This window comes from Nicotiana tabacum, chromosome 13 (genome assembly GCF_000715075.1).
Source record: "Nicotiana tabacum cultivar K326 chromosome 13, ASM71507v2, whole genome shotgun sequence".
In the NCBI taxonomy this organism is placed as follows: Eukaryota; Viridiplantae; Streptophyta; class Magnoliopsida; order Solanales; family Solanaceae; genus Nicotiana; species Nicotiana tabacum.
The window spans coordinates 127,111,978-127,138,668 of record NC_134092.1 but is presented as its reverse complement, the minus strand read 5'-3'; the positions used below and the strand labels follow the sequence as shown (position 1 = coordinate 127,138,668).

Here is a 26,691-nt window from a genome sequence, read left to right as displayed (position 1 = left end):
CATGTGCTCGGGTGAGAAGTACTTAGAAATAAATTTCTCTGCTAGTTCATCCCAAGTATGAATAGAATGATTTGGTAAGCGCGTTCCAACCAATCTAAAGCTTTCCCCCGTAGAGAGAAGGGAAAAATCCTTAGCTTCAAAGCATCCTCGGAGACATTTGTTTGTTTGCTCCCCCAACACGTATCGACGAACCTCTTCAATTGTTTATATGTATTTTTAACCTGTGTGCCGGTGAATAACCCTCGATGCTCGAGAAAAGTGAGTATCACATTGGTGATTTGGAAGTTTCTCACCTAATACGAGGAGGGACTATAGCACTTGCATACCCTTCATTCGGTAACACCTGGTGTGGAGCCGCTCGTGGTGGAGGTGGGGGTGGAACTGGCACATTGTCATGAGTCGGTCGGTCTCGTCTATTGGCTTGAGGTTAAAGAGGGACCTCTTCCATTTGATCATCCTCAACGTCCACATCCTCCAAAGGTAAGTTTCCGAGCTCATTATTTGCCATAATTGCACCTACAATTTCTCAACACGTTAGTACAAGGAAGAAAAAGAAGATATCCCAAAAACACACCTAAATATATAGCTAACACCATTTTTTAGCTCTCCGGCAACGACACCAAAAATTGATCTCGTCCAAGTTCACACCTCAATTCGAGGTTAAGAAAGCGGTCGATGCAATAATAATACCCAACAAGAGTCGGGGTCGAATTCCGTAGGGAGCTATATGTATGGGGGTTAGTAGTATATATTGTAGCGCGTGAGTTTGTATATCTAAATTTGCACTTCCACAAAATTGGGTTGTTTTAAAGTCTAAATTAAACTACGATTGCAATTTACGAAATAAAACTAGAAAATTATTTTTGTTGTTTTTCAAATGTTATAAAAAGGTCTAGGGCTATGACCTTCACCTAGGTGTTTGCCTAAGGGGATATAAACTTTAAATCTTATTTTATTGGTCGGAGTGTATTATAGCTATCAACACTCAATTAGGGGTGGGCGTCGGTCGGTTAGTAAGAAAGTACGGTTCAGTTTATCGATTTTCGATTTTGTAATATTAATAACTAAACCAAACCAAAGTATTTATGGTTCGGTGCAGTTTTTTCAAGATTTGGTTCGGTTATTTCCGGTTTAGTTTTTCGGTTATTAACGATGCAAGATTTTTATGTGTTGACTCACATAGATCTCCGAGCTGAATAAAGACCAATAGCAGGAGCATAACCATTAAACTTAGCAGATCGAACAACACTAAAAAGAGCGTCTTCTGCTACTGGAGAAGTTCAAAGGGTCACCATGGCCCAAATGAATGATTGGCTTCCTCTCATTCTCTTCTTTAAGATTTTCCATTATTGTTTCAAGAAATGATCGAATTGAAAGCAATGATTTTTCCTTTAAATCTCCATTGTTGCAACCAAAACTTTGATTTTTCGGTTTAACTGAAAACCAAAACACCAAAATCGTTAACCGCACCGAATACCAAAATTTAATAATTTATAAACCGCACACCGACCGAATAACCGATTAAACCGACACCAAAAAATCAAAATTTACGGTTCGACCGATTTTTTTTGGTTCGGCCGGTATTATGCCCACCCCTACACTCAATTACCCACTCAATACTTTTCGGTCAGAGAGTGATTTTGCCCAATTTGACTTTCTCAAGTCCAAATGGGTATTGAACAAAACAGTTGATAAAAAGCTCAAGTCGGGTTGTTACTATCTCTAAGTTCAATCTTTTAATTAGGATTGTGAATCTCTCGATTGACCCAATTTCTTGTTAGCCAAGTTTTTCTAGACTAAGTCTCTCTTTCTCAAGTAGAGACCAAGTCAAATAGGCATGAACTAATATTTGCAACCATTAATTCCACAAATAAAAGCAAGAACAAGACTAAATAATAAACAACCAACCATAAACAAGCATTAAATCAAACACCCATTAAGTTTACACACTAGGTTTGGGTCACAACCCTAGTAAAAATCTAGCTACTCATGCTTAAAATGGAAGAAATAGAAGAAGAAATGATAATTAAACTCATATTGCTAATTAAAATGATAAAATATATATTCAAATAGCTCAAAATATTAAAAAAACTACTAAAAAGAGTAAAAGGAAACATTACTGTAGCACCTGATGCCAAATATTGACCAAAAAATGTGAAACTTGTTTATTTATACAGGGCTAAAAATTTCGGATAAAAATGCCCTTTCGAAGGTTCTGCGGCCGCACAATTCCATGTGCGGTCCACACTTTTATTCAGCTTGACAGGATTGGAAGTCTGCGACCGCATAATTTTGAACTGCGGGCGCACTGCACTCTTTTTGCGGTCCGCACTTTTGTAACTGCGGCCGCATCTTGCTCTTCTGCGGTTCGCACAATTGTAACTGCGGCTGCATAGCTCGTCTTCTACGGCTGCATAGCTCGTCTTCGGCGGCCGCACAAGCTCCTGACCCAGCTTGTGCGGCCGCACAATTCATGTGCGGACCGCACTTTGCACCAGTCTGTGATGGATTTTCCTTCATAACTTGCGGCCGCAGATGATATTATGCGGTCCGCACAATTGAGCTTTTGTGCCTTTTTTGTGCTTGAGTTCAGATTACTCCTTCTTGAGTTGGATTTCATCTTGGGAGTTCATCTTCTAATATTCCTGCAATTAACCACATTTCATCAGTTTTCGGGAAAACAACTAAACGTTTTTGGACTAAAATGAAAGCTAAAAGGTGCTAATAAGTAGTCAAAATTCTCACTTATCAAGGGCGTCCGACTTCCTGGTATTCAGATCTGAACTCATCTTTTGTGGCCATTTTACCTTTGGTATGAGCTTCTCTAGGGCATAGACTATCTCTGTATGTGACACACAAAAGTTATAAGCGGATAATAAAGGGGGCATACCTCTTTCGTTTCGGTGAGTCCCTGTTCTTGGTTTAGATGGGCCTTCTTCGTAGCGGGCGGAGGGCATGACGGGGAGGGGCAACGGCAACTCTGACATATGGTTGATGCCGTTCCCTGTTAAGTCGCGGAGCTGCGAAGTCTCTTCTGGTATAATTTCTTCGATCTTTTTTGGGTTCGGCCTGTATCGAGGTCAGTCAATGAGTTGGTCTATTAAGGTCTACATAATATGCATTGTGTATTTCATCCCAAGTTGTTAGGGGGGGGGTTACTTCATTAATCGACTTAATAGCTTTCTAGTCGCCCTCAAACCATCCCTGCTCAGCCCGTTATGGAAATCTGTGACCGCCATCCCTTCTGATACGTTCGGCAAGGTCATCCTTACTCGGTTGAACCAGGCGATGAAGTCCCTCAATCCCTCTCTCGGAGACTATTTAATAGCAAATATGTCGTTCACTTTCGCCTCGGCCATCTTGGCCCCAACATTGGCCGTTACGAACTTGTCAGCCATCTCTTCAAAAGTTTTAATAGAACGCGCAGGTAGTTGCGAATACCAAGTTAACGCTCTTCCTGTGAGGGTTTCACCGAATATTTTCAACAAAATGGAAGATACTTGTTCTTTGGAGAGGTCAGTGCCTTTCACGTCGGTAACGTAGTGAGTCACATGATCTTCAGGATCGGTCGTGCCATCATATATCCTGAGGTAGGGCGGCATTTTAAAGGTTTTTGGTATGGCATGTGGGGTGGCGTCATCACTATAAGGATGCTCGACGAATCTGCCGGCATCTCTCTTCGGCAAAAGCTTAGGGGTGCTCGGTATCTTATTGACCCTTTTTTGGTGTTCCCTTATTTGGTCCCGGAGTGCTCTGTTCTCGTTCTCCATTTCCTCCATCCTATTTAGAATGGTTGCGAGAATGTCGTCGCCTGCACTATTAACGACATTGTGAGTAATACCTGTCGTGGGAGGAAGAGGGAGATGGTTGTGCTGCTCGTCTGCTGGTTGTATAACGCAAGTTCTTGCATTTTCTGTGGCCGCATCCCGGGCGGGCTTGTTGAAGACGCTGGTTAGCGTGTCGGTTATCCATGCTTCGAGGAGTTTTTTTTTTTTTACAGTTGAGGGCGTCTCCTCTCCCATAGATGATGAGGCTCCCTTACCAAGAGATTTTGTGATGCTGCAATGAGGAGGCGATGACCCATATTGCCTAGGGAAAGCATTGGGCGTTGCGCCTTCATCTTCCGTTTCGCAGCTTTCGTTGATGACGTTCAAGAGGTTAGTTGGGAGATTATTTATTATTCTCGCCCTTTCTTCTCGGTTACGTGCCATGTTAGGATTTTTTACGTACAAAGAAAGGAGATCTTGTTTTTTGCTTTCTCTTCTCTTTTTTTTTTTTTTTAATGTTAGAGACTTGTGTTGGTTGTAGATCTAGAAGAAATTAAAAGCTTAACTAAGAAATTCCCACAGACGGCGTCAAATTGTTTGACTAAAAAGTGTAACTTTCGGTTTAAACAGTTGAATTTATATAATAATGGGTTAAACTTAGTTAGTAATAATATTTCTAGATGTATTTTCCGAAAAAGGTGACTAATGTTGGTCAGATCTGGTGGAGGATTGACAACAATATGCATTAACTATTCCAAAAAGTATGGATAACAATAAAAGTAATTTAAGTAAATAGAAGGAGTGATTCACCCAATAAAGTATGAACTAGTCGATTATCCCTCCTGACAATGATGAGTGACAGACAAATCCCAGAATGTTCGAATTATTCTTGGATCTGATGAAAGGGTGTGGGATAATACGAACAAGAATCTAGATGAAAAGATAATGTTTGTATCTTTGTAAGAGAGAGAAACAAATCTTCAATCAAAAGTCTGTTCTTGTCAAATAATGAATGTCACATGCCTTCCACCATTGTCTCCTTTTCTATTTATATGATACATTTTCTTAACAAACCCTAATAGTATAAGTGCACACTAGAATATTTTCTTTAATATCCTATTTCGAAAACTAGCCGTTACAGCTTTGCCAACGGTGCTCGATCTCGACCCTTGTTGACATCTCGGCCATGAATCTCGCTGCTTCCTGGTCGACCTCGACTGATGACGGCTTGAACACTCTTCCTTTAGCGTTATCTTGTCTTAAATATTCTAGGGCATATTTTGACCTATACGCCTGTTTCTTTATTTATCTTGATTGCTTCAAAATCAAACTTAAAAAGCTTATTTTTCTATTTCTTGATAAGTTTTCTAATGAATCAATTTAAGCAATATATGTAGCTTAAACTGTTTAAATTTTTAGATGAGCTAACTTGAATAATGCCCAAATTGACTCGCGAATGAACATGTCTAACCCAATCTTCCCAAGCCTGGCGAGTTGCTTGGGTCATATTGTCATACGCTAAATTTGACACCGCTGGTAAAGGATCATAAAACCGATATCCCTAGTTACTCTTTTATATATTATTTAGTCAAATAATATTGGGAATACAAGAAATTTTGAGGTTTTCAGTCATTATAATTTGGTTGGATCAAGTCTAAAGTGTAGGGTAACAGTCGAAATGCAATACGTCTTTGGAAAAATTATAGGCATAAGTGAAATCAAGTGAAACATAAGTAATAAAACAGGGTAAATAGTAATAGAAGAGATAAAAATATCTGGCGAAGTAATGCAGTGGTTTTAAAATGACAACCTGCCTTATTTGCTTTGTCCAAAATCTGACCCGAATAGGCTAAACAAACCTAGGAATAAAATCAAGAAGAACTAACTTAAGAAAATTTTTCAGAAATCACTATTGTTTAGTAGCTATTAATTTTCAATAGCTACCATATACATAATTATTTTCTATAGCTACTATTCAGTTATTACGGTAGTGTATTCCCTGTATTCGCGTTGTTATATTCGTTGTATTACAATAGCAAAAAGCGCCTAAAAATCAGGGCAGTCCAGCTGTACGCGCATGTATTCACATGTATTCGCGCCATGTATTCATGAATACAACAGCAAAAAGCGCCTAAAATCAGGGCAGTCCAGCTGTACGGGTATGTATTGACATGTATTCGCGCTGTTGTATTCATGAATACAGCAGCAAAAAACGCCTAAAATCAGGGCAGTCCAGCTGTACGTGTATGTATTCACATGTATTCGCGTCATATATTCATGAATACAGTAATGACAATCACCTTAAAATAAGTATGTCCAGCTGTCTAATAACGAAAATAATATCAATTAGCGTGATACACTCCTAATATAACTCAACAAAATTAATTCTAACATGCCTCATTATCAACCCAATTAATTAGAATAATTTTTCAGTTGTATATAACTTTTGTATTTAGTGTGTTTCAATATTTGATTTTTTTACTAGTGCATTCATTAGATTCAATGTTTGTATTTACTGTATTCGCTATTTTATATACAGTGTATTCAAATGTATTTGTATTAACATTATTTTAGTTATTCCTAATACATGTTATTACTGATGTATTCAGTATATTTCATTGGTTGTATTCACTGTATTTTTATTTGTATTCAGTGTATTTTACTCTATTTTAAAATTAAATGTATTCACTGATTATATTCTGTTCTATTTTAATGTTTGTATTCAGTGTATTTCAATGTTTATATCATGTATTCATGCATACTGTATGTACAATATGCATGAATACATGTGTATTCAACTGTATTAAAAAAATACAGACATTCGAAATACATAAACACATGCAAAAAAATTATTTATACAGCAATACAATGTGTTTGAGTGAAATATTTACAGAATACAATATATTTGTATCATTGTATGTGACTAAATAGCAAGGAAGAAAAGAAAGTTCGTCGGAGATGGCGTTTTTCGGCCAAGACTCCTTGTATCGCTTCACTACCTCTTCCATTACAATTTACAACACTTCCAATTCGAGCGCTTCTTCCTCTTTTCTCTCTTACTTATAGCGCTAAGAATTTCTCTTTCTCTTCAATCTCTCCCTCGCCCAAGATATCTCCGCTTCCTTTTTTTGATTATAGATTTACTTTCATGTTTCTGATTTTGAGATTTTGAGGCTTTCTTTCATGATTTGTTTCTCTTTCTTGTATCTATGATTCGACCTATTTTGCTCGAAGAGAGAGAGAAGAAAGAGAGAGAGAAAGAAGAAAAATTCTTAGAGAGAATCGTGTGTTAATTGAAAGAAAGAGAGAGGAAAAACATAAATAGCGTATTTCATGCCTCAATGGTAGTATATACCATAAATACTTATTTTGCTATAAAATATAAAAGGTAAATAATTTTGGTTTATAATAAATAGGGTGTATACCTTTGATATAGGAGGTAAAATTTCCTTAACTTAAATAGCCGCTCATCCAACCGTGTAAATTGAAAATAGTCAGGACGCCTATGTACACTATTAGCTGTTGTATTCATGAATACAGCGAATGCACTACCGTAAATCCGTAACAACTGAATAGTAGCTATAGAAATTAATTATGTATATAATAACTATATGAAGTTAATAGCCACTAAAGAATAATGATTTCTGAAATTCATCAATTAGTTATCTTAATTTTCAAGTCGTCAAGAAGGCATAAGTTATCCTAAGGTGGATATTGCAGAAAAAGAATAAAAAAATAAAAAAATAAGGTAGTTATTTTTAGGTTAACCACCTTTACGTGCAGTCAAAATTCAAACAATAATAATCCTAATATTATACTGAGTATGACTATATGTATATACTTAGTTTAGAACAAGTATAGTTATTGTTTATTGACATTAATAATAATAATAATAATAATAATAATAATAATAATAATAATAATAATAATAATAGAGGAACTTACTCGTCTATTATTGATGTTGTTGTTCTTGTCATCGTTTTCATTAAATTTTTTTGCAATTAAACAACCAAAAGGTTGTAGCAATTTATTTTTACTTCAACAGAATGTTACGAGTGTTTTCCAATTTATGTAGGTTTTGTATCTCATTATTAAATTTCAAAATTGTATAAAATCATTAATAGTGTGAAAAAACTACTTATTTACCAGCATGCAGTATGTGAAATTCAAACTACTTATGAAAAGGATACGTATACGTATACAACTTGCAGAGAGTGATTAACAATGATTCAGGCCCAAAACATGTACACGTAAAATACTAACATGTGTATAAACACCTAAGAATTTTCTCATTTTTAAGTATATCATCAAATATCTTAGAAATAACAAAAATTTCTGGATTGCTAAACTTTGTACTGATATTAGCTAATACTTATAATTAATTAAACATGAAATAAATACAATTCCAAATTCTAGCTATTCTGGGATTATCCTACTCCTAGTAACCAAATATTAATGTTGCGACCAGAGGCGGAGCCAAGATTTGAAGTTTATGCGTTCAGTATTCAAGTCTTTTTAGGTTACTGAGTTCTAAACTAATAATTTATACATACTAAAAGAATTTTTTAAGACAAATATAAAGTTTGGACCAAAGTTACTCGGTTCAACCAAACCCTCTACTTGGTCTCTGGCTTCGCCCCTGAATGCCATTATGTTTGGACTGAGCTTGGGTCTATCGCAAACAGCCTCTTTACCTGTACAAGGTAGGGGTAAGGCTGTGTAGATACTACCCTCCTCAAACTCCACCTATGAAATTACACTGAATTTGTTGTTGTTTGTCTCGATAACCAAACGATAAGTTCCTCCCTTCTCTAACTACTATTCCCCTTCTTAATTTTTCTTCCCTACCTCTCAACCTCCACACAAAAGGATCACAGAATATTATATATACTGCACATTACTACACATACTTATAATACAAACAACATTATCTTCCCACCAAAAAGAAGAAAATATTATACCATGGATTCTCCAATTGAAGTTCCTCTAAAAAAGAAAGAAAGTGATCCATTAATGGAAACAAAGATTTCTTCTAAATTAGAAGATAATCAGGGCTTATATTTAACATGGAAAGACTTGTGGGTGACAGTGCCAGATAAGAAAGTAGGAAGAAGGCCAATACTTGAAGGGATAACTGGTTATGCTCAACCTGGTGAAGTTTTGGCTATTATGGGTCCTTCTGGTTGTGGCAAATCTACTCTTCTTGATGCTTTAGCAGGTACGAATTCGGTATCTGAAACTTATTGATTCGATTAATCTAAATTCATGTTGAGTATGTCCACTAATTTAGGAGGTAAAATGCTCCATATCAAGAGGTTCTTCATTTCTCGGAAATTTTGTTCCTTACAAATGTGATCTATATCTGGCCTAGTGAGCGGCGAAGCCACATCCATTTAAGGAGTGTAGTGTTCGTGAGAAAATTATACTGTATTTCTTTGACTTTTTCGTGGATTTACTTACTGATATTTTGATCCGCTTAATGAAAATTTTGACTCCGCCGTTGACCTAGTGTAGTTGAATCCCCACTAGCTACTTTCAATATGCATGCATAAGAACTTTTGAGAGAAAATATTGGAGATATTTCTGCTGGATTGTCATTTATGCTATTAATAATAGAGAAAGTGAAACAAGAATCGAATATTGATAGGATTTAACTTATATGTGTACTGACCGTTTAAGATTCTTTTACGTTATTAGTGTATATTATCCAATCATAGTAGATTATTTAGTGTATTTGAAGGATATCAAATCAAAAATATAATAGATAATTACTTATTGTTGTAGATCACCTTAATCCGATTGTGTAGATAATACACTGCAAATATGAATTTGTAGCCTTAAATTATATAGGAAAATTGATAAAGCTAGTTTTAATGCTTCCAAATTAAAGGACATAATATTAAATTCCTATAAAAGGGTATTATCACTTTTAACCCACGCCAGAAACTATTTACATCTGGTAGCCGAAAAAGTGTATAAAACTTGTTTAAGTTTTGTATATAACATATAGAATGTATATATATACAAAAAATATACAAATTTTATACATTTTTTCGGCTATTATTTTTACGGCGGCTATACAATGTCAGTTTTCCTATAAACATTGAGCAGATAAGATGTAAAAGGCTTTTAGCGTTAATATCACCAAGCTAATTTCTCTCATTAATCACTTTTTTGTTAATATCAATGGGGCCAATAGCATTTTTTTTCCCTTGGGGTTTCAAGTTACATAATTAAAACAACCGCACGGATGTAAAATCTGAATTATTTCTCTCCCTAATTTAAGTTTTGTAGTTAGAAACTCTTCGATAAGCTTATGTCTTCTTTAGTGTATATTTAAGAAACTGTAAATTATTATTCCTTCTAATCTATATTGTGTGACATGAATAGTGGTGGCAAAATAGTTAAAAAAATAGTGACCTACCCATATTATCCATTAAAAAATGGGTTGGATAATGAATTTTTTAAAAACGGGTCATATATGGATACTATATTATCCACTTAGAAACTAGATAACTAATGTATAATCAATAGATAACTATTGAGTTTAACTTTTACATTTGTAAAGCCTCAAATTGGGGTTTTTCAAGTTTGAAAGACTAGGAATTCTCTCAAAAGTGATCATATATTCAAGAAGTCAAGGATAATATGGATATTCATATTATCCGCTTGTTACCCCAATATCTATATTAAATATGGATCGAGTCGAATAATTTATCCTATTTTGTATTATTCATTTTGACCCGCCCATATCCCACCCGACCCGCCGGTTTGCCACCTCAAAGGCATGAACTAGTTTTTTATTAGTGGTAGCTAACGTTAGGAAAATGCAGTTTTTGATCTTACATTCATTTTATGCTCAATATAATGAATCATGGGTGACACGACAGTGGAGGGATTTTTTCTTTAATTAATTCTTTAATATTCAGACACATTTTTCTTGCAAACCTTGTTTTAGAAAGCCTTTTTTATTTTTTGCGTGGCTCAAAGGGATGTCAAATGGAATAATTTGTGGTGGAACGTAGAAACCTTGTTTTAGAAAGTCCTTTCCTCGAAATAATATTTGTTGAGCTGACCCAACAAAACGATTCTATGGTTGGTGACCAAGGTCTCACTTTAAGAATAAAAATATATTTATGTGTACTTTTATTTAGTTTCCCACGTGATGTCATGCATTCGCATAGGAACATAAATTAATTTGGATTTGCGCAGCGTTAAGCGCCAGTTGAAAGAGAAAACACTTTTTAATAAAAATATTTTTTATATTTTTAGGGTTCTAACCTGAGATCTCTAATTAAGGGTGAAATGATCCTATTATCTCATCACAACCCTAAGTGGTTTTAGGGGGGCAAGTGGACAGATAGTTATTTTCAGGGATGCAATTTAGAGATTAGCTAGTATTTATTTTATCCTGAATTTTTAAACTAAAAATCTTTAACTTCAGGACTATTCAGAATATTTTTGTCCTGAAATTTTGAACTGAAAAACTAAAATTCGGGACGCACTGACTAATTCTTAAATAGCCGCTACCTGATGTCATTTCTACTGTTTTAGGTGCACTAGTATGACATCAATTTCTAGTATACATAAGGTGAAAACTATTATTAAGAATGGCTTGGTGATGTATCATTTTTCTGAAATTATACTTAAACTATGCAAGTCAACTTATCTTATAAAAGTAGGTTAGCTAACCCCCCCCCCCCCCTCCCACCAAAAAATATTCAACTTTCTCGTCTGTCACCATAAAATTATAGTAACTTCTATGTTTTGAGATATCTCTTTATGCTTCTTCTTTTTTTTGTGTTTGTGCGGATTTTTAATTCGTTAATATATTGTCAACATTTATTAAGAGTCCTATTGCGAAATCAGACGTTTGTACTATCCAGCTTATATTTAATCTCGTTCTTATAATCTATAGGATAAATAGACTATAAGTTAAACACAGAAGAAGAAAAAGAAGAAAGAAGAATATTAAAAAAAGAAGGAAAGTAACTAAAGAAGAAGTTGCTTTCGTTCGACCAACTTAATTAGATGTGTCGGCTAACAAACAATAAGGGATAGAGAACACGAAGTCATATAAACATTCAATTACAATTAAAAGGTCAGTCCGGTTCATTAAGCTTCCGATATGCGTGAAGTTCGGGGAAGGGCCGGCCACAAGGGTCTATTGTATGCAGCCTTACCCTACATTTCTGCAAGAGACTGTTTTCACGGCTTGAACCCGTGACCTCCTGGTTAAATGACAACAACTTTACCAGTTACGCCAATATTTTACAGACATTCAATTACAACTATTTTCACGAAAGGGTTAATATCATTTTGGAAATTTGCAGGAAGATTAGCCTCCAACACAAGACAGAGTGGAGATATACTCGTCAATGGCCGCAAGCAAGCACTAGCTTTTGGAACCTCGGTACGAAATTTGCATATAAATTATCACTCAAAAGCATTTTATCTCAAAATTTAAACCTCTATTAATATGCAGGTTAAACCCCCTTATATAAATTTCGACATTTTTATCAAGTTACCAATTCATAGTTATCATAATTATTTACTTCGAAGTACCTTATAGTTAACTTGATTATATAATTTCTTTTAAACCCTTAGTAAATAATTTGGAACAACAGTAAAGTTGTCTCTGTGTGACCTATATAGGTCAACGGTTCGAGCCGTTGAATCAACCACCGATGCTCGGGGGTGTATTTAGGGGGCGGAAGGGGTTCACCCGAACCCCATTCGCCAAAACATTACACTGTGCATATAAGGCAAAATCCGGGTTGTATCTCTATATAATATATTTTGAATTTCTTAACACAACCCAAAAGCATAACTCAATGGTCAAAGGGGTCCAAAATCTTTGTTATATCGTTGGTTCAATTTTCACTAGCCACGCTCTCTTTTAATTTTTTACCTTTTTCTTTTTTGAATTCCCTTAATGAAAATCTTGCCTCCGCCACTGCTGATGCTTGCGTAAGAGTTTAACTTTTTTTTTTTGAACTCCCTTTGCGGAATCCTACCTCCGACGCCACTGATGCTTGTGTCAGGGTAGACGGCCTAAATCACCCTCTTAGGTGCGGTCCTTCCCCAGGCTGTACGTGAACACGAGATACTTTGTGCACCGAACCCCGGGTAAATAACATTTACTTCTTTGTTTTCACAGGCCTATGTAACTCAAGATGACACACTAATGACAACATTGACAGTAAAAGAAACAGTATACTATTCAGCTCAGCTACAACTTCCAGAATCAATGCCATTATCTGAAAAGAAAGAAAGAGCAGAAGCAACAATAAAAGAAATGGGATTACAAGAAGCAATGAATACAAGAATAGGTGGTTGGAGTTTAAAAGGTTTAAGTGGTGGACAAAAAAGAAGAGTTAGCATTTGTATTGAGATTTTAACAAGACCAAAACTTTTGTTTCTTGACGAACCTACGAGTGGTTTGGACAGTGCAGCATCTTATCATGTGATGAATCGAATTATTAAAATTGCACAACAAGATATGAGGACTGTTGTGGCATCAATTCATCAACCTAGTAGTGAAGTTTTCGAGTTATTTGATAATTTATGTCTTCTATCTTATGGTAAAACCATTTATTTTGGTTCTAGTTCTGCAGCAAATGAGGTACGTAAAGTTAGAAAATATTAGTGTCAGAAGATATCTTTTAAAATATTAGTGTCGAAAATATTCGAGGTACGACAGAAGTTATTAGAAAAATATATTAATTTCTTCAAATAGTCATTTTCTGATGTCTATTACTATAAAAGGTGGGAAAATAACTTCCGTCACTTGTTGGCAGAAGATATTTTTCTTACAACTATCTTAGCTTTTTAATATCTTATTACGTACTTCCTCAATTAGCACTTACACGTTACATTGATCTTTAATACTCAAATTAAAGGTTTCACTATGTGCATATTTTTCAATTGCCAATCAAATATAAAAAAATCTTTTTCATATGAAAGATGACTTTTGTCGTACCAAATGACAATATATTTCAAATTATACTCTAATGAATTAGACAATATTCAAGGATACTAATGAATATATTATGTCTTATGTTTGCTCCAGTTTTTTGCTATCAATGGCTTTCCTTGTCCATATTTGAGGAACCCTTCTGATCACTATCTTAGAACTATTAACAAGGATTTTGATGTAAGTTATAACACATTTAATTATTAAATTATGCAGTTTTATAACAAATTTATATTTTGATCATTGAAACAATTAATTGTTTATTATTTTTAGGACATTGAAGAAGGATTTGGCAAAAAGATAAGCTCAGGAAAAGCAATTGACACTCTTGCCATGTCATATGAATCATCAGAAGCTTGCCTCAATGTCCGCCAAAGGGTATTCAACATATGTCAAAAGGTAAAAATGTCCTCTATATTCTTCTTTATAATTTAATTTTTAACTCAAATTATTTCGGATTTAACTTATATGCATTGTCATTATAAATAGTTTTACACTATCAGTAATTAATTACTTTTAAGTTATTAATCTCACTTTTTATAGATGATACGTATTATGTAGTCATCTTTTATGAAACTCGACATGTACACTTTTACATTATTAACACAATTATTCGTATAGCCCTTTCTTGTACTATTTCATCAAAGGCTATTACTTGCTTCTCTATGTTGTCGGTATATAGAAGTTTAACTCGATTATTATTTAAGTTGGTTTCATATGTATGTAGTAGAATGGACATTTGCTTGAGAAGAAGGGGAGTCAAGCAGGATTCAACACTCAGTGTCGTGTTCTAACACAAAGATCATTCGTCAATATGTATCGTGATTTAGGCTATTACTGGCTTCGATTTCTCATTTATCTTGCATTGTGCTTGTGCATTGGCACTGTATTCCATGAAATTGGATCTGATTATGGCTCCATTCAGGTAAATATTTATTTATGCTATCAGTATATTTTAACTAGTTATATCAGGTCAATTTTGTAAAAATTAAAGTCATTATGTAAACAAATGAGCTAAAGAATCACCTTTTCCCCCCCAAGAGTTAGATGTTTTTTTCTTCCCTTTGCAGGCTAGAAGCTCAATGCTTGTATTTGTGGTTGGTTTCTTGACATTCATGGCAATTGGTGGATTCCCTTCCTTTGTGGAGGAAATGAAAGTAATCTTCCTTTTTTATCCTCCTCCTCGATTTCTTATAGTTGTTTGGGATCTTTGCATAAATAATAGGACAGATTTATTGTTTACTTTTTCTAGTCATTATTCATAGATTCTACACAGCTATATACATGTTATACATGGACTATACATATATTATATATTTGCCGGCTACTTTAGTTTAAGCGACGGGATGAACAACTACTTAAGTTAATTTTGCTTTGATCATTTCTCAGCTCTTCACGCGAGAAAGGCTAAATGGGCACTATGGTGTGGCTGCATTTGTCATAGGAAACACATTATCTTCAACTCCATTCTTGTTATTGATCTCCTTAGTACCTGGAGCTGTGGCTTATTACCTTGCTGATGTTCAAAAAGGGATCGATCGTTTCGCTTATTTTTTCCTAATGCTATTCGCTTGTATGATGCTAGTCGAGAGCCTAATGATGATCGTTGCAAGCATTGTTCCCGACTTCCTCATGGGAATCATCACAGGTATGTACATGTGGCAAATGTACTAATTTTGGGTCAAATCAATAAATGAATCATGACTCAACGGGTTTAAATGTTTGAGTTAAAAGGGTTGAGTTAAGATGAGCTCATATAACGGCTCATAACCCAGTCTTATCCAACATGACCCTATCGTCCTTCTAATGTCATTGTACTTTTTGAAAATAAAATGTGAAAGTTAGTATATTTTTCTTAAGTGAATAGCTTAAGTTCTATCAACTTTACATAATTCTTAATTTTCAAATTTAATTTTGCTTGTTATTTGCTTGGTTAGGGTTGCATCTTGATATGTTAGGTTACATTAATTTGACTCAATAGTTTGATGGTTTCTGGTTCAACCCATTAAATTAAGTCAATAAACATCTCATAATCAATCCGTTTAAACTTGAACTAGTTAGGCGAATTACTAAAAATGAGTTGATTTTGTCACATCTAATTATAGGAGCTGGAATTCAAGGAGTAATGATGCTAAATGGAGGCTTTTTTCGCTTGCCAAAGGATCTTCCAATGCCAATTTGGAAATACCCAGTGTACTATTTAGCCTTTCACAAATACGCAATTCAAGGTTTTTACAAGAACGAGTATGAAACTTTTACATATTTTACTAATGGAGGATTGGCTGTGATTGTTACTCGAGATGAAATCTTGAGAGATATTTTTCAAGTAGAGTTGAATTACTCTAAGTGGGGAGATATTGCTATTGTTTTTGGAATGGTGATTCTATATAGGCTGATTTTTCTTAGCATTATAAAGGCAAAGGAGAAGTTTAAGCCTATGGTAAGAGGTTTTAAAGCACATTCTTGTAAGCATTAAATATTGTGGCACATAAAATAGATATAGTCAATGGATATGCAGTGGCTGACAAAGTTAATTATTGCTTTTGAGAGTTTGAATAATTCATTTTATGCTTACTTGTATGTTGATTAGTATAGGAGTAGTACTCCATGTAAATCCAAATATGAAATGGTTTAATTACTTTGTTTGATCTTTAACTTATGTCATGTTAGTTTAGTTAAATTCATTAATGCATGTGTTCGCTTTTAATGCATTTTTGTTCCGTTACTTAATTGCTTCTTCCAGCAACAATAAACCTAGTGTATTCTCATATGTGTAATCTGAGGAGAATAATGTGTATGCAGACATTGCTTCTACCTTGTGCAGGTAGAGAGACTATTTTCGATAGACTCTCGGCTCACGCAAGCACATTCACAACAGTAAGGAAATAAAATATAAAATTAAAAGTCACGGAAAAGAAGCAAAAGCAACAATGAGATAGTACCAAAATCAAAACAGAAGCAACAACAGGTAATAATAGAAATCCAAGAAAAAGCAAGAGCAATACTAAAGCTACCGGAATGGAAGGGACAATAGCAATAATAAAAGGGAAGTACGCTAATCTACCTGTAGCCTTCTACCCTAATCCTCGACCTCCACAACTTCCTATCAAGAGTCATATTCTCAGTAAGCTGAAGATGCACCATATCCTGCCTAGTCATCTCTCCCCAATACTTTTTACGTATTTCTCTACCCCTCTTAAAATCCACCATATTTGACATCTCACACCTCCTTACTGGTGCATTTGGGAATCTTTTCTTCACAATTCTGAACCATCTCAGCCTCACTTCTCGCATCTTATCCTCCATAGGGGCCACCCTCGTCTCGTCCCAAATATCTTCATTCCTAACTCTGTCTCTCCTAGTATGCCCAATAAATCCATTTAAGCATCCTCATCTCCGTCACTTCATCTTCTAGACATGAGAGTTATTAACCGCCCAACACTTTGCCCCATATAACATAGTCGGTCTAACCATCACTATATAAAACATACCTTTTAAGTCGCGGTGATACCTTCTTATCACACAAGACACCGGAAGCAAGATTTCATACATCCTGCTCTAGTACAGTTTGTGACATCCTAATTAATCTCCATGTTATCTTGGATTACTGACCTAAGATACTTGAAATTTGTAACACCCCAAAAAATTTCAAAGTACTTAAGCGCTATTAAGAAAGTTGATGTGCGCTAATTATATTATTTTTGTGTGTAGACAAGGGCTATTAAAGAATGATATCAATTTATCATGCTAATATATGTATGAAGTGCATTAAGAATGGTTTATGGTCTAAGAAGAGCCCCAAGGCTAAGGCAAGTTGAAATTTTATGATGGGTTAAAGTTTCAAGTGAGTTCACACAATACCTAATTTCAAACGAGCATACCTCTCTTGATATGAAGATTTATATGGTGTATTACCTGTCAAAAGAAAGGTCTATGTGTCTAGTTTTCAACGCTTCAAATAGTTCGTCATTTGGACACTCCTACAAGAATTTATGACCGATTTACCAAAGGTTGGAAAAATGCGATTCTGCGATCGCAGAATAATTATGTGATCGCGAAACTGCCTCTGCGACCGCAAACTGGTCGCAGAATGGACCAGAACAGCCCAGTTCTGGGCACCGGTTTTTACGACTATTTTGCGACCCGCATACCCATTCTGCGGTTCATTATGCGACCACAGACCTGCTTTCGGAGCGCAAATTTTTTTATTTTCATAACCCGACCCCATTTTTATAAATAGGCTTTGGGGTTTATTTTGGGGCAATTATCTGAGGTTTTTTTTTAGAGAGAAGTGAGAGTGTTCTAGAGAAAGAAAGTAGATGAAGTGTTTTGTTTATCAAGATCTTGCCCAAGCTTTGAAATCCAAAAAGAAATCTCATAAGATCTTCATCTAAGAGGTAAGATTCAAACCCCTAGTCTTCAATTTCGAGTTTGGGGTAAAAGAAGGGTGATTGGGAGTATGATTCTTGGGTGTAAGAGTATTATTTATACATGCTTGTACTAATAAGGTTTATGGGAAGATTATTGAGCTCAAATAAGTAAAGATTGGGTTGTGGAGTGAAGGAAATCTTGTAGAAGAACCTTGTAGTTAAATTTGCACACCTAGTGTTTGATAAAATGCTCAAATGAGCTGAGACCATGAATATCTTCCTAATAATGGTTCAATTTTGTTATGTCTCAAAATAGATAGGGATTGCTATAATTTTCGGAACGTTGTAATAATTTAAGGAAAGCTCAAAGCAAGGTATGTTGGCTAAACTTTCTCTCTTAGAATAGATATCCATAATATTTCCGTAAGATCAAGTATGATTGGCTCAAGATTCCTAACTTTTATATTTCGGGTTATTCCCTATAAACTTGTTTATTCCGAATAAGTCTTATGTCGAAAGATAGATGTTCAAAGTATGGTTTGCGTATTAAAATACTATGTCTTTGAGTCGTGTTCCAAATAAAAGTTATGATGCCAAATTGTGTGAGAAAATCTCAATATTCTTAAGACTATTAGTTGCTCATATGTGTACCTAAAGTCTTGATTGGAAATGTCTTATAGTTGATAATCTATAAAGATGGTTGGAAGTGAAATAAGTGAATTGGGGATATGAATGTGGCCAATATGCCAAGAATTTAAGTTATAGTTATGGCTAGTGGTGCCAATGAAATGAGAATATGTGATAAAGATTATGGAATGATCCTCGACTCAATTGTTTTAAAATGACTTCGAAAATAGAATTGTCTAAAAGCATTTGTACTCAAGTCATGCCATATGTGGCCGTTTTAACAAATACTATGCTTGTGAGCATTTTCAATGTGTTTTGCGTTCTTACATATTCGTGAGTGGAAATTGTGTATTGCCCTTTTTGGGAAAAATATTTCAAGAATAAATGGTGTGTTACTTGTTGATAATTTGAACTTATGCATCAATTGCCAATTATTTTACTCCATTTTTCGGAAAGAAATCTATGGTGCATAAACTATTTATTTCTAATGAACTTAAAGTTATAATTTTCGGAATATTTTATATGTTAATATTTGATAGTGATCTTTGAAATTGAAAGAGATGAAAGTATGAAATATGAAATATGGCCATCGTGTCAGGAATAAAGAATCTTGTGAATGGCCAAATGATCCAAGGAAATATTGTCATTGTGAATGACTTGAAATACTAATGAGAATTTATACAATGTGAAAGATGTTAAGGTGAGGACAATTGTATTTATGTTACCTCTGTGTGCAAATCAAATCAAAATATTTTTGGAGCATCATTAGCAAAACCAAGGAAGAGTGGGTCATAAGGCCCACACCTAAAACTACACGTGCTGGTGTAGAGGTGGATTGTGATTATTCCCCTTATTTGGGATGAAATTAAAATATTGGAGAAATTATGATATTATTCCCCTTAATTGGGATGAAACTGGTAATAATTGTGGATTGGAAAAGTCAACCAACATGGCATAAGTGGGAAGGCGGCCTAGTTGATCGGGTGGAGATCAGACACCATATTGCGCATATGGTGGTACTACTCTTGGTAACAACTTTCTTTCGCATCACATGTCAAACCACATTGTTCGTGGGGAGATGTCCTAGCCGATCGGGCATGATCGGACTCCATGCTAACAAAGACGGTGGTAAATCGGTGCTAATGATCTCCCAACTAAAATTGTATATGAAGTTCGTATTTTGAAAATTATTATATTTTAACTGGACATTTGGATATTGTTGATTGTGACTTGATATTTTTATGTGTTGCCTTTTCTTATATGGGCATTTTATTTTGAAAGAGGACTTTTAGCTATACATACTAGTGTTATTCGACAGTACTAACGTCTTTTTTGTCGGGAGCGCTGCATCTTTAATGGATGCACGTGGTTCTACAGCAGATGACATTGATCAGTGATAGCAGTACACTCTTTTCTGCTGATTTGGTGAGCCCCACTTTATTTTGGGGTCATGTATCTTTTGTTTCTCATGTACTGTATTTTGAGGTATAGACGGGGCCTTGTTGCCGGCATTTTCATATTACTCTTCTATTGTACTTAGAGGCTCCGTAGACAGGTTGTGGGTTGGGATTGATGTTGAGAATTGAACTAGAAATGTTGGTATTTGGAAGTCATGTTTTTCATTAATTATATAAACTCGTAATATTTTTGAAATTATGAATGAAGCTGCTAATGGGAATGAAAAGGAAGTTGTTCATAAATTTTTTTCAGTATTTGATTAATGGAGTACATATCTTCTTTATTCATGGATGAGTTTGGGTAGAAGAAAATCTAACAGGCTTGCTCGGCCGGGTTCTCTCGGTTGAGCGTCGGTCGCGCTCCCCGAGTTTGGGGCGTGACAAACTTGGTATCAGAGCCAGGTTTTAAAGTGTCCTAGGATGTCTAGGAGCCGTGTCTAGTAGAGTCCTTCTTATCGGTGTGTTATCGACCACATCTATAATGAGGAGGCTACTTGGAAATTTAGGAATTTCATACTTCTTTGATACTCCAGATCGTGCGATAGAGCTCAAGATAGGAAACTAATTTCCTCGTCATGTCTCATTTTCCATATGAGTAACCCGCAAGTTCGAGGTAGCGAGGAGTGAATGAAAGAACCAGTTGCTAGGAGAAGTGCCCTTATTTTTATTAATGTCACCCCGCCACCAATTTATGTGGTGAGAGAACCTAAGAAATGAAAGAGGATTATTGGCATCAATAAGCCGAAATGTTTGATATGAAAGAAGAGCCACTCGAGTTTATGTTAGATGATTCTGGAAATATGTTATGGTGTTGGAAAGAGGGGGCACAAGAAGAACAAATGCCCTTAGGTTGGATACACCTATTACGGTCTGCTCGATATGCGGGCGAAAAAATAAATTACGTCATGTTGTGAGTACGCTCATAAGCGTGTTAGGGTGGTAGATTTGGGCAATTCCAAACGTCCATACAATGAGTTATTACAGAGATTGTTACTCCCCTCATGAAGGCTTGGAGGAAGACTAAGGGGAATGCTTATGATGTATGCAAAAAGGGTAAATATCGGGTAAATGGGACGAATCAGTTTAGCGAACCTCATCCTCATTGTGTGAAGTGTATGAGATGTCATTCGGGGGTATGTCACTATGGTACTAATGTATGTTTTGGATGTGGAGTCGAGGGGCATCAATTAAGGTACTGCCCTGTTAATCTAAAGTCATGAAGTAAGTCACTCCTTGCTATATCGTTATGAACACCGCATAAGTTTTACTTGTTGTTTATGTGTACCCATATTGAAGAGCTCTCATAAACATGGTCTTAACAAGATGTTGAATCACAAAACAATACATGTACCTACTCTTTGAACGAGACGCGTTATTCGTGAATCCATTCCATCACAAATTCTCTTATTTATAACCTTTTGTGGAATTGAGCTCTATTATTATGTCCTTGAATTGAGTTATAACTCTAGGATTAATACATCCCATTTGCTTCCCAAAATTCTCAACAAGGGACTATATCCGATGAATTTCTTACAGAACCTTTTGAATCGAATGAATAACATCTGCTCACTTGTGCCTATGCACGCACCACCATAATATTTACTATGCGGTATCAAATCTAATGTAAAGCAACCTAGTGTTGAGATCCTTCTCGAGCCACTGTTTTTCTCTCCGGTGTATGTGACTCCTATGGTTTGAACAATCACTTTACTCCTTTATGAATAGTATCATGAATCCTTTTCACTGTCCAGTAACATGAGAGCATATCTTAACACCTATCATATGTGTACCTATCAATTGAAAGGGGTCACTTATCTATATAAAGTTTCTTGGGAATTTGAGGTTTTCATGAATTTGTCGCAAGAAGATCTTTTTGTTCGCCCATCTCAGTATGACTTTCATGTCCACCTAGGTCATGCCTCAGTGAGTAACTCACATTTTTACTAGTATTGTAGTTGCCTATGAAGTGGCCTAGTATTGCAGCTTGAGAGTTGTTATGGCAAAAGCATGTCTAGCTCACAACAAAGTGTTCATTCTCTCTAACCAATACATGATTTCATCCAAACATTAAGATGTCCTAGGTACATGATTTCACTTGTGTGTGGTTGAAAGTTAAACAACTTATGATAAGCATATTGATTTGAAAGACAAGTTTTTCATATCTCTAGTCCTCTCATATAGGATCAACTATCAGGAAAGGTTAAGCTGTGAGAATGATAATAACCTCACAAGTGTTCAACTTCTTTTTTAACCTCGTGGGTGTGTGGCTTAGATTTCTTGTGTCAAATACTATTAAGAGGGTAATGCAACTTCATTTATCTTGAAACCCATATCACATTCAAAGTGTTAGAATATTCTCATTTCGAGTTAAACTGATTTTTTCTACATTCCAAGAGGTGACTAGTGTCACATACATGACTATCTCTCTTTGAGGCCTACTATTGCCGAACAAGGCACATATGAAATGAAACAATTGTTGTTGTCCTTTTCATGACTCATTTCTTTTAAATCTCAGAATCATGAACATGGTCCCTACATTATCAATGCCTACTAGGCAACTCTATGCCTCGTTTGTCGAATCAATGATGTCATCACAATAATTAACCATGCCAGCGCTATTGGTAGTAACCCTCATATCTCTTAGAATATAACTTCTTGAAATACCCTTCCTGGCACGTGATGGATTCTTGAATAATTCCAGCCCAATCTCGAACCTCGTTGTTCCTATTATAGTAAACCTATGGGGGGTTAAAGGTTCAAACATGTCAAAAAAGAAACATCATCCCATGATCAAATATATTGGATAGGAAGTTTTATGGTCATATTTAAGCTAGTACATCTTAGACTAATTGTTGGAGGTCGCCAAAGGTTTAGTTTGGGTGTTCGGCGTAGGGATATAGAGTTGAAGAAAGTGAACAGGTTATTCTCAAGATGTTCTCTATGATTATATTGGGTGAATTATTAAGGAAGCTAAAGTATGTGTAGTCACATTAGGCCTTATGAAATCTTGAGAGAAATAGGCCAAACTATGAGTAAGATGTTTCCCTATTATTATTCTCCATGTACCCGGTGTTTCATGTGTCCATGTCTAAGAAGGTGAAGTTAATGGATAATTGGATTATGAGGAGCAATTATTTGCTATCCTTGTTAGATAAGTCCGGAAGTTAAGATTGCCTCCGTCAAGTGCTATGGCTAGGTTTGTGAGTCGAAGAGATCACCTCGTAGGCCAAAAGTATAGAGAAAATGAAATATTCTCACTTGTTTGTAGAGCCAAATGGTTGTGGTTAAAAAACGTACCTTCTATGCATTATGGTATAAATGTGCAGTTCATGTCAAGATACCACTTTTGTTAATGTAATGCCCTAATGTTGAGATCGGAGTTGTTGATATATACTGTGATGCGTTGTTGAATAATTAATATATTATAAGGATTGATTTCTGGGATTCTCTGACAGGTGGATAGTCCCAGTTACAGGGGAAACTCTGTCAAAATCTTTAAGAATTTGTAAAGATAGCCAAATTTTACGGGCCTTGAGTAAGTTGAAATTTTGGAAGGGAAGTATAAGCCCCATGTGGTCATAAATGCCTATGTATAATGGTTGGAGGTAAAATGATGGTAACTCTATTCTTATAAGGGACTTGTAAAACATTCGAGGATGAATGTTCTTAAGTGGGGGAGAATGTAACACCCCGAAAAATTTTGAAGTACTTAAGCGCTATTAAGAAAGTTGATGTGCACTAATTATATTATTTTTGTGTGCAGACAAGAGCTATTATAAGAATGATATCAATTTATCATGCTAATATATGTATGAGGTGCATTAATAATGGTTTATGGTCTAAGAAGAGCCTCAAGGCTAAGGCAAGTTGAAAAATTTATGATGGGTTAAAGTTTCAAATGAGTTCGCACAATACCTAACTTCAAATGACCATACCTCTCTTGATATAAAGCGTTATATGGTGTATTAAATATCAATATAAAGGTCTATGTGTCTAGTTTCCAATTCTTCAAACCGTTCATCATTTGGACACTCCTACAAGAAGTTATGATCAACTTATCAAAGGCTAGAAAAATGCAATTCTGCGACCAACTCTGCGATTGCAGAATAATTATGCGATCGCGAAACTGCTTCTGCAACCGCAAACTGGTCGCAGAATGGACCAAAACAGCCCAGTTCTGGGCACCGATTTTTGCAACCATTTTGCGACCCATATACCCATTCTGCGGTCCATTATGCGACCGCAGACCTGCTTTCGGAGGGTTAATTTTTCTATTTTCATAACCCGACCTCATTTTGATAAATAGGCTTTGGGGTTTATTTAGGGGCAATTATCTGAGGTTTTTTAGAGAGAAGTAAGAGTGTTCTAGAGAGATAAAGTAGATGAAATGTTTTGTTCATCAAGATCTTGCCTAAGCTTTGAAATCCAAAAAGGAAATCTCACAAGATCTTCATCTAAGAGGTAAGATTCAAACCCCTAGTCTTCAATTTCGAGTTTGGGGTAAAAGATGGGTGATTGGTAGTATGATTCTTGGGTGTAAGAGTATTATTTATATATGCTTGTACTAATAAGGTTTATGGGAAGATTGTTGAGCTCAAATAAGTAAAGATTGGGTTGTGGAGTGAAGAAAATCTTGTAGAAGAACCTTGTAGCTAAATTTGCACACCTAGTGTTTGATAAAATGCTCAAATGAGCTGAGACCATAAATATCGCCCTAATAATGGTTCAATTTTGTTATGTCTCAAAATATATTGGGATTTCTAGAATTTCCGGAACGTTGTAATAATTTAAGGAAAGTTCAAAGCAAGGTATGTTGGCTAAACTTTCTCTCATAGAATAGATATCCATAATATTTCCGTAAGATCAAGTATGATTGGCTCAAGATTCCTAACTTCTATATTTCGGGTTATTCCCTATAAACTTGTTTATTGCGAATGAGCCTTATATCGAAAGATAGATGTTCAAAGTATGGTTTGCGTATTAAAATACTATGTCTTTGAGTCGTGTTCCAAATGAAGGTTATGATGCCAAATTGTGTGAGAAAATCTCAATATTCTTAAGACTCTTAATTGCTCATATTTGTACCTAAAGTTTTAATTGAAAATGTCTTATTGTTTATAATCTATAAATATGGTTGGAAGTGAAATGAGTGAATTGGGGATATGAGTATGGCCAATGTGCCAAGAATTTAAGTTATAGTTGTGGCTAGTGGTGCCAATGAAATGAGAATATGTGATAAAGATTATGGAATGAGCCTCGACTCAACTGTTTTAAAATGACTTCGAAAATAGAATTGACTAAAAGCATTTGTACTCAAGTCATGCCATATGTGGCTGTTTTAACAAATACTATGCTTGTGAGCATTTTCAATGTGTTTTGCGTTCTTACATATTCGTGAGTGAAAATTGTGTATTACCCTTTTTGAGAAAAGTATTTCAAGAATAAATGGTGTGTTACTTGTTGATAATTTGAACTTGCGCATCAATTGCCAATTATTTTACTCCATTTTTCGGAAAGAAATCTATGGTGCTTAAATTGTTCATTTCTAATGAACTTAAAGTTGTAATTTTCGGAATATTTTATATGTTGATATTTGATGGTGATCTTTGAAATTGAAAGGGATGAAAGTGTGGAATATGAAATATGGCCATCGTGCCAGGAATAAAGAATCTTGTGAATGGCCAAATGAGCCAAGGAAATATTGTCATTGTGAATGACTGGAAATACTAATGAGAATTTATACAATGTGAAAGATGTTGAGGTGAGTACAATTGTACTTATGTTACCTCTGTGTGTAAATCAAATCAAAATATTTTTGGGAGCATCATTAGCAAAACCGTGGAAGGGTGGGTCATAAGGCCCACACCTGAAACTACACGTGTCGGTGTAGGGATGGATTGTGATTATTCCCCTTATTTGGGATGAAATTAAAATATTGAAGAAATTGTGATATTATTTCCCTTAATTTGGATGAAACTGGTAACAATTGTGGATTGGAAAAGTCAACCCATATGGCATATGTGGGAAGGCGGCCTAGCTGATCGGGTGGAGATCAGACGCCATATTACGCATATGGTAGTACTACTCTTGGTAACAACTTTCTTTCGCATCACATGTCAAACCACATTGTTCGTAGGGAGATGGCCTAGCCGGTCGGGCGTGATCGGACTCCATGCTAACAAAGACGGTGGTATATCGGTGCTAATGATCTCCCAACCAAAATTGTATATGCAGTTCGTATTTTGAAAATTATTATGTTTTAACTGGACATTTGGATATTGTTGATTGTGACTTATTATTTTTATGTGTTGCCTTTTCTTATATGGGCATTTTATTTTGAAAGAGGACTTTTAGCTATACATACTAGTGCTATTCGACAGTACTAACGTCTCTTTTGCCGGGGGTGCTTCATCTTTAATGGATGCACGTGGTTCTACAGCAGACGGCATTGATCAGTGATAGCAGTACACTCTTTTCAGCTAATTTGGTGAGCC

General features: G+C 35.4%; 1 protein-coding gene across 1 annotated transcript; it reads left to right on the top strand.

The window, feature by feature from the left end:
* Nucleotides 1-8,678: 8,678 nt before the first annotated feature.
* Nucleotides 8,679-16,398, top strand: LOC107802159 (ABC transporter G family member 1-like). The gene is made up of 9 exons (XM_016625607.2): nucleotides 8,679-8,985; nucleotides 12,101-12,180; nucleotides 12,928-13,392; nucleotides 13,840-13,923; nucleotides 14,017-14,142; nucleotides 14,474-14,668; nucleotides 14,814-14,900; nucleotides 15,133-15,391; nucleotides 15,849-16,398. The coding sequence occupies exons 1-9, from the start codon at nucleotides 8,730-8,732 to the stop codon at nucleotides 16,217-16,219; spliced, it is 1,923 nt and encodes a 640-aa protein (XP_016481093.1). The 5' UTR covers nucleotides 8,679-8,729; the 3' UTR covers nucleotides 16,220-16,398.
* The last annotated feature ends 10,293 nt before the right edge of the window (nucleotides 16,399-26,691 follow it).

What these genes read in the sequence shown, in the direction of transcription:
- LOC107802159 (XM_016625607.2), top strand. Translation starts at nt 8,730, where the DNA reads ATGGATTCTCCAATTGAAGTTCCTCTAAAAAAGAAAGAAAGTGATCCA. An exon ending in TCTTCTTGATGCTTTAGCAG is followed by an intron (nt 8,986 to 12,100) that starts GTACGAATTCGG and finishes GGAAATTTGCAG; the next exon opens with GAAGATTAGCCTCCAACACA. An exon ending in CCTTTGTGGAGGAAATGAAA is followed by an intron (nt 14,901 to 15,132) that starts GTAATCTTCCTT and finishes ATCATTTCTCAG; the next exon opens with CTCTTCACGCGAGAAAGGCT.